Genomic DNA, 14,883 nt, shown 5'->3' with positions numbered 1-14,883 from the left:
ACCCATAGATTGACTTCTGCAGTTCACAGACTAGATTCTCTCCTTTTTCATAGCCAGGGGGTTGCTGCATGTATAATCTGTGGTCTAAATCACCATAAAGAAATGCAGTTTGAATGTCATAGTGGTTAACTGACATTCCCTTGAGTGCAGCAACTTTTAACAGTAATCTAATTGATTCACCTTTAGTAACTGGTGCAAAAGTCTTGTCAAAGTCTAAATCTTTCCTTTGAGTGAACCCTTTTGCAACCAACCTTGCTTTATATTTTTGGATTTTGCCATCAGCATCCCTTTTCAGTTTGAAAACCCACCTACAACCCAGACAGCGTTCATTGGGAGGTAGATTTACCAGTTTCCATGTTTTATTTTCTTTCAAGGATGCTAACTCCTGTTGCATGGCAGAATGCCAATTTTGTGCAATCTCTGGTGGTAAAGCATTCACTTGTTCTAAAGACTCAGGTTCTGTGAATATGTGAAAAGCCTTTACTGTTTCAGCCTGAAAACGTGATGGAGGAACGCCTTTATTACTCCTCTGAGATCTGCGAGGTAATACAGGGCTTAAATTTTGACTCCTATCACTTTCCTGAGAAGCATCTGTCTCATCAGACAGATCTTCAGTTTGCTTTTCTGGTTTAATGTCCTCATCAGGCAAAAGATCACCATCAGCAAGTCCTTGCTGTTCTCTTGTGGTGGTCAGTTCAACTGGAGAGCTAGAATTTAATCTCCCCCAGTTTTGTTCAGCAAAAGAAGCGCTTTTGCTAATTATTAATTTCTCTCCCATTATGAACCTGTAGCTCCTCTGGCTTTGTTCATAGCCAACAAAGATGGCTTTCTTTGTTGTGGGGCCTCCTTTCCTTCTCTGCTGTTTTGGAATGTGAACCCATGCAGTGCTACCAAACACTCTAAGATGGCTTACCTTTGGTTTCACACCATAAAACAAATGGAATGGAGTGTCCTGAATCATAGAGTTATACAACCTGTTCTGAACATAAGTGGCAGTCGATATAGCCTCTCCCCAGAACTTAAAACATAAGCGTGAATCTTTTAACATGCATTCCATCGCATTTTGCAAGGTTCTGCCCTTTCTTTCAGCAACACCATTTTGCTGAGGGGTGTAAGGGTTAGAAAGAATTTGTTCTATCCCCTTTTCCACTAGGAACCTTCTGAATTTGTGAGAAAGGTATTCTCCTCCTCTATCACATTGGAGTGCAGATACAGGCCTAGGGAATTTTCCATTTGCCCATGTCACAAAACTTTTAAATTTCTCAAATGCCTCATCTTTATGTTTTAAGATGTAGATAAATGTGTATCTTGAGAAATCATCAATGATGGTCATTGCATACCTTGCTTGTCCAAGACTTGGAGCAAAAGGACCAATAATGTCAGAGTGTACAATTTCCAAAGGTCTAGTTGTAACTCTGTCACTGTGCTTACTCACAGGAGCTTTTAGTGTTTTGCATTCTTTGCAAACTACACAGTCTAAGTATTTATCACAGGGTTTTATCTTTAGATCAGCACATAGTTGTGGCATTTGTGCTATATACTTGAAATTAGCATGACCAAATCTCCTGTGCATCAGGTGTACACATTGGTCATGATATGGAGTGTTGCCAACTGCAGCCTTGCAGCTTGGCTTCCTTGCATTTTGCACAATGTACAAGGAGTCTTTTAACATACCAGTAGCACACAATTTCCCATTTTTACGTATCTCACAACCATTTTTCTTAAATGTTATGATATACCCTGTTGCAGCCAATTGTGCCACAGATAAAAGGTTTGATTGTAAATTTGGCACATACAACACACCTTTTACAGTTTCTCCTAAGCAGGATAAATACAAGTCACCTTGTCCCATAATTTTGGTCACAGACCCATCAGCCAAAGATACACTTTGTTTTTCAGTTTTAGACAGTGACACAAAAGAGCTTTTACAATTACATAAATGACAACTGGCCCCAAAATCTAACACCCATACATCAGAATTACCCTTCTCAGCAACCTGTGCAATCTGGGTTGTCTGAAGAGCCTTCTTCTGTGTTGCCCTTGTGTTCTTCTGCTCTGTCTTTCTACCCTTGGGTCTCATGGCACAGTCTCTTTGCAAATGTCCAGCTGAACCACAAGTGAAGCATCGCTGGCTGGCTAGTGCTGTGGCCTCAGGTTCCTTTCCCTTCTTTTCCCTCATTTTCTGGTCTTGCAGCTTTCCAGAAGAGATGGGGGGGGATCTTTCCTCTCTCTTCTCCCATTCAGCGAGTAAGCGCTGTGTAACATACGATGGGGTGAGGTCTGCTTCAGGCATAGTCTCCAGGGTACAAATCAGCGTGTCCCATGTTGCATTTAGTGAGGACAGGAGGATATAGGATTTTGTGAGAGGTGTAAATTCCATTCCTCTCTCCTGCAACTCAACAAACAGCTGCTGAATATAATGCAGGTGCTCAGGAAGGCTATCTCCTTCTGCAAGGTAGGCTCTCTACAGCTTTTTCGTCAGAGTAACTTTACTCCCTGCTGTTGCCTTTACATATAAGTCTCTCAAAGCGTCCCAAAGTTGCTTTGCAGACTGCATGCCTCGCACGTGGACTAGCTGATTGTCCTCAACTCCCAAGATAATGGTGGCTCTAGCCCGCTCATCCTGTCTCAGCCATTCAGCACTGGGATTTGGGGGGGTTTGCTCACCAATTGGCAGCCAAAGATCCTCTCTGCGAAGATACATTTCCATCTTCAGGGCCCAATTCAAATAGTTGGTCTCTGATAGGCGCTCCAGAGGCATCGCTGAGGGCTGGGAGGTAGCCATGGCTTCTTCCTTCTTTTGCAAGTCACCTCAGCTAGCTTCTAAGTCCTGCAGACCGGCAGTTGCTGGAAAATCTCCAGGTGGCTCCAAAGAAAATCTTCACAGGTCTTTGCTACCTGCCTTTAAATTGTGCATGAGGTGTGGAGCTGACCTCTCTTTTCTCTCTGGGTTTTACTGCGTTGTTTACTGGGCCCATAACCTGTTGGCAGATGCTGGGAAAGCCTTTAGCCCAGGAGAGGTCAAAAAAGTCACACACCAAGCATTTCTATAAAAATAATTTATTTACAGAAAGCAAAAACAAAAACAAAACATTTAAAGGACCTAGCTCCCTTTTTGGAGCAAGCCTTGCTGAGCTACATTTCCAGCAGAGAGAAAAAGAAGAAGTGAGAACAAGTCCAGGCAGGTCCTCCCCTCCCCCAGGCTATTTGCATGAAGCACATGCGAGGAGACAATCTAATACAACCCCTTCACCTGGCCAAAATGATTTGATACAATAGCAGTCTTAATCTATTAGTAGGAAAACCTCAACACTTTCCTCATAGGGAAGCTGCTCCAGCCCTTCCCTGAACCTTCTCTAGCTGCACCGTATCCAGAACTGCACACAATATTCCAGATGCAGTTACACCATTGGTTTATATACGGGCATTATGATATTGGCACCTCTCTTTTCAATAGTTTCTTCTTATTCCTAATATGCTGTTGGTCTTTTTTACAGTGGCTGTACACTGTGTTGATACCTTCATTGAACTGTTTACCAGTTCAGTGCTTGATAAAGGACCTGAAAAAAGCATTTAAAAGGGCCTTTTAAAACCTTATGAGATCTGAATCCAAACAAATAAATCTGTGAAACCCCACCAGTTTTATTTAGTTGGATCCTGATGGTTTTTAACCTTATTATGACTCTTTCCAGAGTAACTATTTTTTTACTATCTTTCATTTTGTGTATGTTGGGACTCTAGGTGGACCTCAGCATTCACAGTGGCAGTGCTTGTATATCAAACAACGAAAACAAAGCTAGTCTTGCATTTGAAAAGTTCTTTGCCTCTGATTCACTGAAGATATTTTCAACAAAAGGAAAAAAATGTGCTTTTTACTTTTATTCCCATCTAGCAAACTGTGTAATGTCCTTGACAGACTGAATGTGATTGCTGAAAATGTGGTGAAGAAAACTGGTTTCTTTGTAAATCGACCTGATTCGTTCTGCAACGTTTTGCGTCCAGATGAAAAGTATGTATTTGAAAGACCAGGGTACTAGATAGCATTTGTAATTGTTTTTTAAATACATTTTTAAAAATCTCCAGTTTAGTACATTGATATCCAGACATTCCTCAAATACAGAACTATGCTGCGTGTGTTTTCATACCAATTAGAGATGACTTGTAACTTTGCTCATCATACACCAGTGTTGTATGTAATGGTGAATCAATGTGCTATGTGTTTTTGTGGTGGGTTTTGGTGGTGCTGCTGGTTCTCAGGAAGGAGGGAGCACATTCCAAGGAGGTGGAGGAGATAGCGGAGGCACAGTCTGGGGGGCAACGGTTGGAAAACGAAGAGGTTCAGGATAGCTCTGCCCTAGAATCTCCCAGATTATTTCCCCTTAGAAAGTAGAGTAGCTTTAGTCTGGCAAGATTCTGTCTATATGGTGTAAGCAAATAACTGGAGTTTGAATGGACTGACTCTTTGCTGTTCTTGGGCTGAGCCCAACAGTTTTAGCTCTCAAAATAGTGTATAGTCTGACATAAAAAACCAAGGCATATAATCAATACATTGAAGCACCGCATTGAAATCATTATTATGCCCAGAAGATTCAAGATGGTGACCGGGAGTCGACACTGGCTTCCCTGCTGAATGGAGGCCCTTGTTTTTGGTACTTGGAGTCCCTGCCTTACCTACCTGGCTGGATGGTGACTTTGGGGGGGATGTTGGGAGGTATCCTGGCCCCCATGGTTGATGGTTGGGTGGACTCCAAGGCACAGGAGAGCCCTGCAGAGCTTCCTGAGGCGGCGTGGTGGTGGAGCAGCACGAGTGGCCGTGGCAAGGCCAGGAGGCGTGTGGCAGCCAAGTGGTGGTCAGGCAGCTTGGAGACCTCCTGGGATGGCCTGGGAGACTCGGGGGACCCTGCCTGAAGAATGGAGGGTGGCCCAGCAGACCCAACTGGAGTCTTGCAAAGCCCCCTGGAGCAATGGAGCAGCAGAGCCACACTGCAGCGGCTTGGCAGTGCAGACAGTGGTGAGGCTGGAAAATCCCAAAACCCTAAGAGTGGAGGAGAGGAGCAGAGTCCTGTGGAGCTTCCCAAAACGGTGCGGTGGCCTGGTTGGAGCACTGCAGAACCTTCTGGAGTGGTGGAGCAGTGGAGCCGCAACACAGTGGCCTGGCGGTGTAGATGGTGGTGGGGCAACCAGGAGGCTCCTAGAATAGCATGGTGGCAGAACGGCCGTGAAGACCCCCTGGAGTGGCTTAGTGAGCCAAGCCGGACCCCCACAGAGTCACCCAGAGTGGTGGAACAGCAGAGCCAGGCGCTGTGAAGAACTCTGGGGAGACTCAACAGACTTGTTTTGGAGTCCCCCAGAATAATGGAAGAACAGTGTGGGACCCTGCAGGTACTGCAAATCCAGGAGGCACAGCGAGGCGGTTTGGTGGCCCGGTAAATCCAGCATTGAGTCCTCTGGAGAGAGGCTCTGCGGGCCCAGGCAGACCCCCTTGGAACAGTAGAGGTGCAGGGTGACAACCAAGCGGCGCAGCGGTCTCTTTGACAATCCAACGGACCTAGCGGGTGATTCCGCCTCCCAGCAGGTGGTCTATAAGTCTCCCAGGGACCCCCCCTCAGTCGGTGGAAACAAGGAATGCCCTGTTGGGGTCCCCTCAGTGTGAGGAAAGGTGGGACTCCCTCCCTGGTGTAAGAGACGGGGAGAGAGCCTGAGAGAGTGGATGAGTATGTGAGAATCCTCTGTCCCTGAGTGAGAGTCAGGGCGGAGGAGAAGTGGGTGTGGCCCCCTGCCAGCTAGTGAGAGAGGCCAGTGAGGGGGATGTGGTGAATGTGGGGTAGTGGTTGAATTCCCATGGTGCCGAGAGAGAGAGCTGGAGTACCAGGGAGCTCACCACCACCCTGTGATTGGTTGGTGTTCATTTGTGGTGTGATTGGATGGAGGGACCCCTAATCAGGGAAATCAGAGGGCTGGGATTGGGGCAAAATAAAACTGGGAACTCTGGGGATTTGGGGGCGGGATGTTCCATTCAGGTGGTGATGGGATGGAGGTGTCAAGGTGGGAATCTAAGGGTGGGCTATCTTAGGAGAAGACGCCCTGGTGTTTGGTACCAGTGGTGTGTTCCGGCCCTCTGTACTCACACCTGGGCCCTGGACAGCAGACCCGTTGTGGCCCTGGCTTTCGGCTGTTGCTTCTTAATGCCAGGTCGGTTAATAACAAGGCCCCCCTCATATGTGACCTGATCATCAAGGAGGGGGCCAACCTGGCATGTATTACCGAGACTTGGCTGGGCCCTGAAGTGGGGGGTGCCCCTTTCAGAAATGTGTCCAGCCAGGTTCATGGTATGGCACCAGCCAAGACCCCAGGGCAGCGGAGGAGGGGTGGCTGTTGTCATCCAGGAGTCTCTGGTGGCTTTCAGGGGCCCTGCTACATAAGTGGCCGGTTATCATCACCTTTAAAGCCCTACATAGCATGGGTCCAGGTTACCTGAGGGACCGCCTCACCCCCATTGCATCAACCCTTCCCACCGGGTCAGGCAGAGAGAGCATGTTGCAGATCCAATTCATGAGAGAGTGTCGATTGGCAGGGTCCAGGAGGAGGGCCTTCTCTGCCATAGTTCCCGCCCTGTGGAATAAGCTACCCCCAGAGATAAGGCTAGCCCCTACCCTCCCAGCCTTCAGGAAGGGGCTTAAGATATGGCTATGCCACCTTGGCTTTGGGTGGAAGAGAGAATAGTTCGTTGTGGGGGTGGCTGGTGCTATAATACGGCCCTGGGGAATTTTAACATCTTATCATCTTGGATTTTAGCTTTTTACTTATCTATTTTATAATGTTTACATATTTTTAGAGTTTTATTTTATTTTATATTTATATTTTATAATGTTTTTAATTGATACGAATCATTCTAATGTGTTGTAAGCTGCCCAGAGTCATGTTTGAGATGGGCGGTGGAAAAATGTGCTAAATAAATAAATAAATAAATAAATAAATAAATAAATAAATAAATAAATAAATAAATAAAATTATTATTATTTAAATTTATATGCCACCTGATTCCAATGACTCTGCGTGGTTACAAATGAAAACATTAAACATTAAAAATAAGAAAAAATAATGATAGACAAAAAGTCTAAAGATGTCAAGGATGACAAAAAAACAGACAAGAACAAAAACCCATACAATCCAAAGGGAGTTTCAGTCACCCTCGCCAAAGGCCTGGGTGAAGAGCCAGGTCTTCACGGCCCTTTGAAACACCAGCAGGGTTGGGGCGAGCCAGATCTCAGCAAGAACCTCATTCCAGAATCAATCTTAGAGCCAAATTTTAATGCAGTGTTTTATATGAAATTTTTGTTCCCCCCAATCTTAATTGATGGAAAACCTATTCATTTAATTGAACAAGTGTAACTCTGAACTAGTCTACTTAGACGAATAGGGAAAAGACAGATAAAAAGAAGTAGAGAGAACGTGCCTTTTTTCATAGTTGAAGGGTAATTAAGAGAGTTGAAGTCCACACATTTAGAAGACATCAGATTGGAGAAGGTATATCTGACTGATAGAATGCAGTGTTATACACATGAACACAAGTATGCTTTTGGTCATCTCTTGTTTCATTGGTTCAGAGTAGTAGACATTGTTCATTATATATGCAGCCGACATCAATACCCCAGAACATTGTAGGAAGCAAAATAAAATCTTTAAAATGTACATACCTCAAAGGACTGTTGATCCTTCATTACAATTTATGAATTAATTTGGGAATGTTACACAATTATTGATCAACTGCATACAATTCCTTAGTATTGTTAATATATCTTCATGTATTATTCAACAGTGAATACGCTATTAATATTAAAGAATAATATTTAATATTAACGGTCACTTCATTTATTGAGGGATGTATTATGAGAAGCTCTTGGGAACAATTAATCTTAAGGCTTGAGCTCTCTATTCCCTGCAAAACTTACAGCATCATCTATATGTTAATGCCATTTTCCAGTAACTATGCAGAAAGTGTTTCCCCTAAATGGAAGCTTGACAAAGAGTCTCAACCCTTGGAGTTTGCAAAAAAAAACTTTTTAATAATAAAATCACTCTTTCAGAATTGCCCACCCAATAATTGTTGGTTTTCTTTGCCTTTTCAGCATCCCAATATTTTCAATATCTAAGTAGTGATTTAAAATCAGTATTTAAGTATATAACTTTGCCCCTCAAAAAGTAGTGGTTTTTTTTAACTAACTGAAAGCTGAAAGGAAGACATGTTGGGTAATATACAGACACTAGAAGCTGTCCTGGAAATTTGGCTATGATTTCCTTAAATGAATTTTCTTAGCTGTTGGTTGAATCATAGAATATTCATGAACCTTCATATATTTTGAAAATTAGGATCAAAAATTGTCTACTAGGGCCAGATAAGAATTCATACAATTTTAGGAAAGGAATGCCAAAAAAACCCCTTCCATCATTGTTGCTGGATTGAATGAGGAAGTAAAGCTTAAATATTTTTAACATTTTTTAAAATTACAAAATATAAGAAGAGCACCAAGGTATACCACAGTAAAATTAATCCAAAAAAATCAAAAAATGAATTAGAAGAAAAAGAAAAGAAATTCTGCTTTATCTATTAAATTTATAGTTAGTCACAAAAATACCATATAATACAAAATTGTAATCAGGTACAAAATGGTGTTGTAAAATATTGTAAAATTTATGCCAGCAAAGAACATAATATTTCAGCCTTTTGAAGTGAATATTTGTAGCTCAGGGTTGAACTGTGGAGTCCTTGGTGCTCTCTGAGCCTTGTTGTTTTCTTGCAGACGTTTCATTGCCAGACTAGGCAACATGATCAGTGGAAACAGTGACTGGGCCTTGCTCTCTGTTTATATACAGTGGCTTGCCTTGCTTGTGTTGGTGGGGGTGTTGTTTTCTCCTTGGGAGTTCTTTGATTGGGCTGTTGTTTGCTGCTTGGTTGATTGACTGAGTTAATAGTTCCTTGATTAGGGTGTATTGTGCTGTTTGGTTGTTCTTCTGGTGTTAATCCTAGTGTTGATTTTTGCATATCTGGGTGTTGATTGCTGGCGAGGAGGTGTTCTGTTCTTATGGCTTTTCTATTGTCTCTTTTAAATGGTATGTAAATGTTGTTTACCTCTATGTGTCTGTTGATGGCTGCTTTGTCTGAGTGCTAGTCTTCCAGGAATTCTCTGGCGTTTTTGGATTTGGCTTGGTTTAGGATGCTCACAGTTTCCCAGTTGAAACTATGGTTGAGTCTGTCCATGTGTTGGGGGATTAAGGGGTGCTCATCATGCCTTCTGACTGCTAGTTGGTGTTTGTGGATGTGCTCTGCTAGTCTTCTCCCTGTCTGTCCTACATAGTGGCTGCTACAGTCCTTACGCTGTATATTGTAGATGACCCCTGTTTTTTCTTCTTGGGCTACTGGGTCTTTTGGGTTACTTAGGATGTTTTGAAGAATTTTACTTGGTTTATGTGCTACTGTGACGCCGTGTGGTTGTAACAGTCTGTTGGTGGTTTCTGAGATGTTTCTGAAGTATGGCAGTGTTATCCTTTTCATAGCTTCTGTTGGTTGGGTTGTCGTGGGTTGGGTGGTGAGGCACTTTTTGATGAAGTTGAGGGGGTATCCATTTTGCTGGAAGATGCTGTATAGATGATCTGTTTCCCCTTTCTGGTGTTCTGGGTTACTGCAGTGTGTAAGTGCTTGTCTGAATAATGTTTGTCCATAGCTTCTCTTGTGGGAGGTTGGATTGTTACATTGGTAATGGAGCACTTGGTGGGTGTGGGTATCTTTCCTGTAAGGAAAAGGTCCTGTTCCCCCAGAACAACAATTCACAAGACCATACCATGTGAGTGAATGAACCCTCCAATTTTTTACAGAGAAAATCTGATTTCCATCCTTTTGAGATTCTTTGGGGAGTCCAATACACTTTAAATACAATCTTTTGATGAATCAACTTTAATCTGAGATCTGTTAATCCCATTTTAATGCGTTAAGCATATGCAGCCATTGATAGAGCATTATCAGAGATTCCAGTTCTTTGGTCCATGTTTGATATATCTTAGTAGTATCAACTCCAAAAAATATTGTTCAGGTTTTGATAAAGATATGTTGTGAATTTTAACTTCTATCATGGATTCCATCAAATAGGAAAGCATTTCAGGTGCCTTTGAAGCAGAACATTTATAATATAGAGCATTTTAGAGGAAGTGTGTGGGGCAAATCTTTTCTCCCATTTTGTGGGAGGGATTGGAGAATAAGGGGCAAAATGTATGTCTTAAGTCTTGCAAAAGAACAAATTATCCCTTAACACACAACTTAGTCCAATATTTCTGGTTTTGAATATATTCAGGGACACTTATTTGGCCTGTTAAATACCCCTATTCTACAAAATTGGGCCAAATATTTTGTCTCTTCCTACTCTTTTGACACAGTACCATTAGTTACCCTGCTATGCAAGGAGTAATACTTCAGAATTATTCCATAAGATTCAGGTCCTAAACAATTTTGTTATAGGTGTTAGCCCCTTTTCTTGGAGTTGTGTTTATTTTCTTAGGTTTTGAACAAAATCTGTATATAGATCACTGTATCTTATAAAGCATTTATATCTTTACAGATGGAATGAGCTAGGAGGATTTGTAGTTCCCAGTGGCCGTTTGCAGGTAAATGGAATGAACTTCTTTTTTAAATTGTTGTTACTGTAGATCAGTATTCTCTGATAGGTAAGCTATATTTATCATTAGGGAAAGCAGTCTCTTGCAGAATTATTTTATTGTATTTTATTGATCATTGCTACTCAGTAATTAATTGATTGATTGATTTTATTAGTCACTGACCAGTACAAGATACAATTTTATAAAAATATGCACATTAGCCATAAAATATGAGCCATCTAAATTAAAATAATTTTAAATTTGAGTTTACAAGTTCCAATTAAGTGTTAAAATACGTTTGGATCACAATGTAAGTGAGCCCCTTAATCAAGTTTAAGAACAATCTTATTAATTTGCATTATCATGACTAATATTCTATCAGGTATAAGTGTCTATAAAAATATATGTAAAATATTAAAAGGAGTGATAAAAAGAGTAAAATATCATATATAAAATGTGTTATATAGACCACAAAGTTATTACAAGGGATACATTACTACATTTTTCCAATCATAATCTGACGTATCTTTATAGCAGCTGCGCAGAATCTGGCTACTTGCACCGTGACAGTTGGATATTCATCTATAAGTAACATTTGCATACAATCTATATCTTTCCATCTAGGGCATTTACTAATCAAAGGTAATATTTGTTTACTCCTGAGCTCTTTAGAAAAAGGACAACGGAGAAGCACGTGGTCTGTAGTTTCTATCTCTCCATTGTTACAAGGTCACCCCCTTGCAGCTATTGGGATTTTTTTGTATCCGCCTTCCAAGACTGAAGCAGGGAGTGCATGGCTTCGAGCTAGGGAGAAAGCTTTCTGCTGGCTAGGAATTTCAAGTTGAGAAAGGTAGTTAGCAGTATTGACAATATATTTATTATGCTCTGAAGATAGGAAATGAGGGGCCTTCTGTAAGTCCATTTGTCTCTGAAGGGCTATCTTATTGGGTTGTAAGTAACATTTACCTAATACAGGTTTTTTACCCTTTTCACCCATTTCTGTACAGATGTTTGTCATTTTCTTATCTTCCCTTTTAGCCCCTAATATAGGGTTAACTTCAGAGGCTGAAACTTCCTTTCCTCCGCAGCCTGACTGAGAGGAGTGGTGCAGGTGTAAGCCCTTAGCTTTATCAGAGGCCTCAGTCTGATTTGCAAGACTTGTGCCAAATTCAACCAGGGAGTCTCTTAAAGAATCAACCTGAGTTTTGATCGTAGTCAGCAAATCAAAGATTGAGAGAACTGTGTGTGCTGTCAATAGACTGTGTCTGGTTATAAATTTCAATGAGTTTTGGACTTCCAAGCTTTTATGATCAAGGAGTCCTTCCTTACTTAATTGTTCAGCAGCTGTGCAGACAGCAACAGCCTCTGGGGAAGAAGCATTTTCTAGCAATGATGAAGAAAACTCCAACAATTGCTGACTCTCTATCTCAGCCTGTAAGTCCCACTCCAAAGGATCCTTTCTATTCAATAAGTAAGTTGGGGAATCATAGTTTACTGACGAGGTTCGCTTACTTGTAACAAATCTGTCCACCTTCTGTTGTTTCAGCGGTTTAGAAGAGGGTTGCGTTGCCAAGGGAGTCCTTTGTCTCTTCCTCCTTTTCCCCATATCAAGAGATAAGATACCACTTATTTAAGTAAAATATAAATAAGCAAGGGAGGCTCCGTAGTAGGGTAAAAAACTATCTGAAGTTGAATGGTGAGTTTAAAATGTCATAAAATAGAAATAAAAGGAACTTGTTAGAGGAGCTCATTACAAGATGTTGCAAGTGGGAGGCATCTTGCTACTCAGTAGATATTTCTTGGTATTGGTACTCCTTTAGAAGCTTTGTTGTCAGGCCTTGATAGGTTCAAACAAGGAAATTAGTAAAATGGCCAAATATGTGAATTTACATAAAACTGATACTTCTAATTTACATTCGTAAAAGCATTTTAGAAATACAACACTATAAGTAGAAATATATCACATCTCATCCCAAGGAAGATTGTAATCAAATGATTTGCTTATCTGCTCAATATTAAGGAATTTGGAAACCTGGGAAAACAGTATGAAATATCTTATTTGGTTTCAGCCAATGTAGTTAATCTTTGATCAGTAAAAGAAAGTACAGCACAGCCATAAGCACAGCTTTCCTTCCATGAACAGACACTCATTCTTTTCATAGAGAATTTCTATTGGCTGCAACCCATTTCAGTAAACTAAATCATCAAAACCCTACAAGTTTTCTGTGTGCCCAGGCTGTTTGCACATGGGAGAATCTGCACCAATAGACAAGTATGCAGCCTTCAAGATTTTGTTCTATGGGGGCAAAAAATCTATCCTGAAGAAGATTCTGGCATGTACTAATGTGTTTTGAGCTAATCACAGACTCTGCATTTATCAAAATGCTTTTTCAGACGGGAGTTCTTCGAACCAATTGTGTAGACTGCTTAGATCGCACTAATACAGCCCAATTTATGGTTGGAAAGTGTGCTTTAGCCTACCAACTCTATTCCTTGGGATTGATTGACAAACCCAATCTTCTGTTTGACACAGATGCCGTTAGGTAAGACTTTTTTTTCCTGTCAGATTTAGCAGATACTGTACAGCCATTTCTTTCACATTACTGATTCTTGTCTACATCTCTATTTCTGCACATCATTTCACATTAGCTTGAATATTTTAGCATGTTAAATGGAGATTCTTTCAGATAACAGCTGAAAAACCTCTTTCTAAACCCAAAGAATGGATGGATAGATTGGTTGGTTGGTGGAACTTTGCTGCTCCAATCTAACAACTCTAAGCAGCTTTTATATAGTTCTGGTTGACTTTAAATTGGCCTTTAATCTTATCTTTCTCAAATCTTTTTGGAAAAAATTAAAGTAAACCTTGTGACAATTGGACAAGTTCTTCAGTTCCTGTGAGGTTGGATGACAAATGATAATGGATATTGGTTATCAGAAAGATTAAATTAACACAAGCTAGAGCTGCTATTAAGGCCTACCTTGTGATAAGAGTGGCAAAATGTCAATATTTCTCTGCTCTTATTGCATCCGCAGAATGCCATCCAACGGCCCTGTTTAAGATCACTCGATCCCTTTTGGGGAAGGTGGGCCCAGTGACCCACCTACAGGGCCATGAGGAGGGGTTTTCTGAGCATCTGCAGGATAAAATTGCTTGGATCAGTTCTAAGTTGGACTCCAAGCGTGAGGAGATGCCAAGGGAACGTACTTACCCAGTTATCTCAGAACAGTTTGATCCTGTTGGACCCAAGGAAGTGGACAGGATCCTCTGGACTGTAAATGCCACCACTTGTCATCTAGACCCATGCCCCTCCTGGCTGGTGAAGGCAGCCTGGGAGGTGACATGTGGTTGGGCCCAGGCAATGGTTAATACATCCTTGAGAGAGGGGGTGTTCCTGGCTGCCTTTAAGGAGGCACTGGTGCACCCCCTCCTCAAGAAACCATCACCAGACCCTACTGTGTTGGACAAGTTTTGCCCTGTCTCCCACCTCCCCTTTTTAGGGAAGGTGGTTGAGAAAGTGGTGGCATTGCAGCTCCAGAGGATGCTGGAGGAAACCGATTATCTAGACCCCTTTCAGTCAGGTTTCAGGCCTGGATATGGGACAGAAACAGCATTGGCTACACTTATTTATTTATTTATCAAATTTGTCACTGCCCATCTCCTCCCACCAGAGGGACTCTGGGTGGTTTACAGCAAAATAATCAATAAAACAATAAAAATACAATAAAAATACAATATATAAAAATACAATATCTGAAAGTACAATTACAAGTCAGTGATAATTATAAATAAAAATAGAATCCAAATGCCAAATGATCTCAGTCAGTCCTTGTATGCGATGAGCACTCTAGGGCACTAGCACTTCCCAAACATGATGACTCCCCTCCCCATCCCAAGCCAGGTGGCAGAGCCAGGTCTTCAAATTCCTCCGGAAGGCCAGGAGCAAGGGGGCTAGCCTCACCTCTGAGGGCAAAATGCTCCAGAGGGCAGGAGCTACTGCAGAGAAGGCCTGCCTCCTAGACCCCACCAGATGGAATTCTCTTACCGACAGGGTCCACAACATGCCCTCTCTGCATGATCGGGTGGGACGGGTTGATGTAATGGAGAAGAGGCGGTCCCTCAGGTAGCCTGGCCCCATGCCATGAAAAGCTTTAAAGGTGATGACCAACACCTTGAATTGGACCCGGAAGCAAACTGGTACCCAATGCAGCTCATGCAGCAAAGGTGTTACATGC

At 41.9% G+C, this 14,883-nt stretch overlaps 1 protein-coding gene across 2 annotated transcripts in view; it reads left to right on the top strand.

Annotated features, from left to right (window-relative positions):
* Positions 1-14,883, top strand: part of FIG4 (FIG4 phosphoinositide 5-phosphatase) — a 104,576-nt gene that overhangs the window by 47,679 nt on the left and 42,014 nt on the right. For both annotated transcript variants that reach the window (XM_063311296.1, XM_063311288.1), the window contains exons 12-14: positions 3,893-4,009; positions 10,611-10,656; positions 13,042-13,190. In XM_063311296.1, coding sequence (XP_063167366.1) covers positions 3,893-4,009; positions 10,611-10,656; positions 13,042-13,190 — 312 coding nt within the window. The remainder of the gene's footprint in view (positions 1-3,892; positions 4,010-10,610; positions 10,657-13,041; positions 13,191-14,883) is intronic.

This window comes from Candoia aspera, chromosome 1, assembly GCF_035149785.1.
Source record: "Candoia aspera isolate rCanAsp1 chromosome 1, rCanAsp1.hap2, whole genome shotgun sequence".
Taxonomy (NCBI): domain Eukaryota; kingdom Metazoa; phylum Chordata; class Lepidosauria; order Squamata; family Boidae; genus Candoia; species Candoia aspera.
The sequence above is the reverse complement of the archived record's forward strand: the minus strand, read 5'-3'. Positions and strand labels throughout refer to the sequence as shown.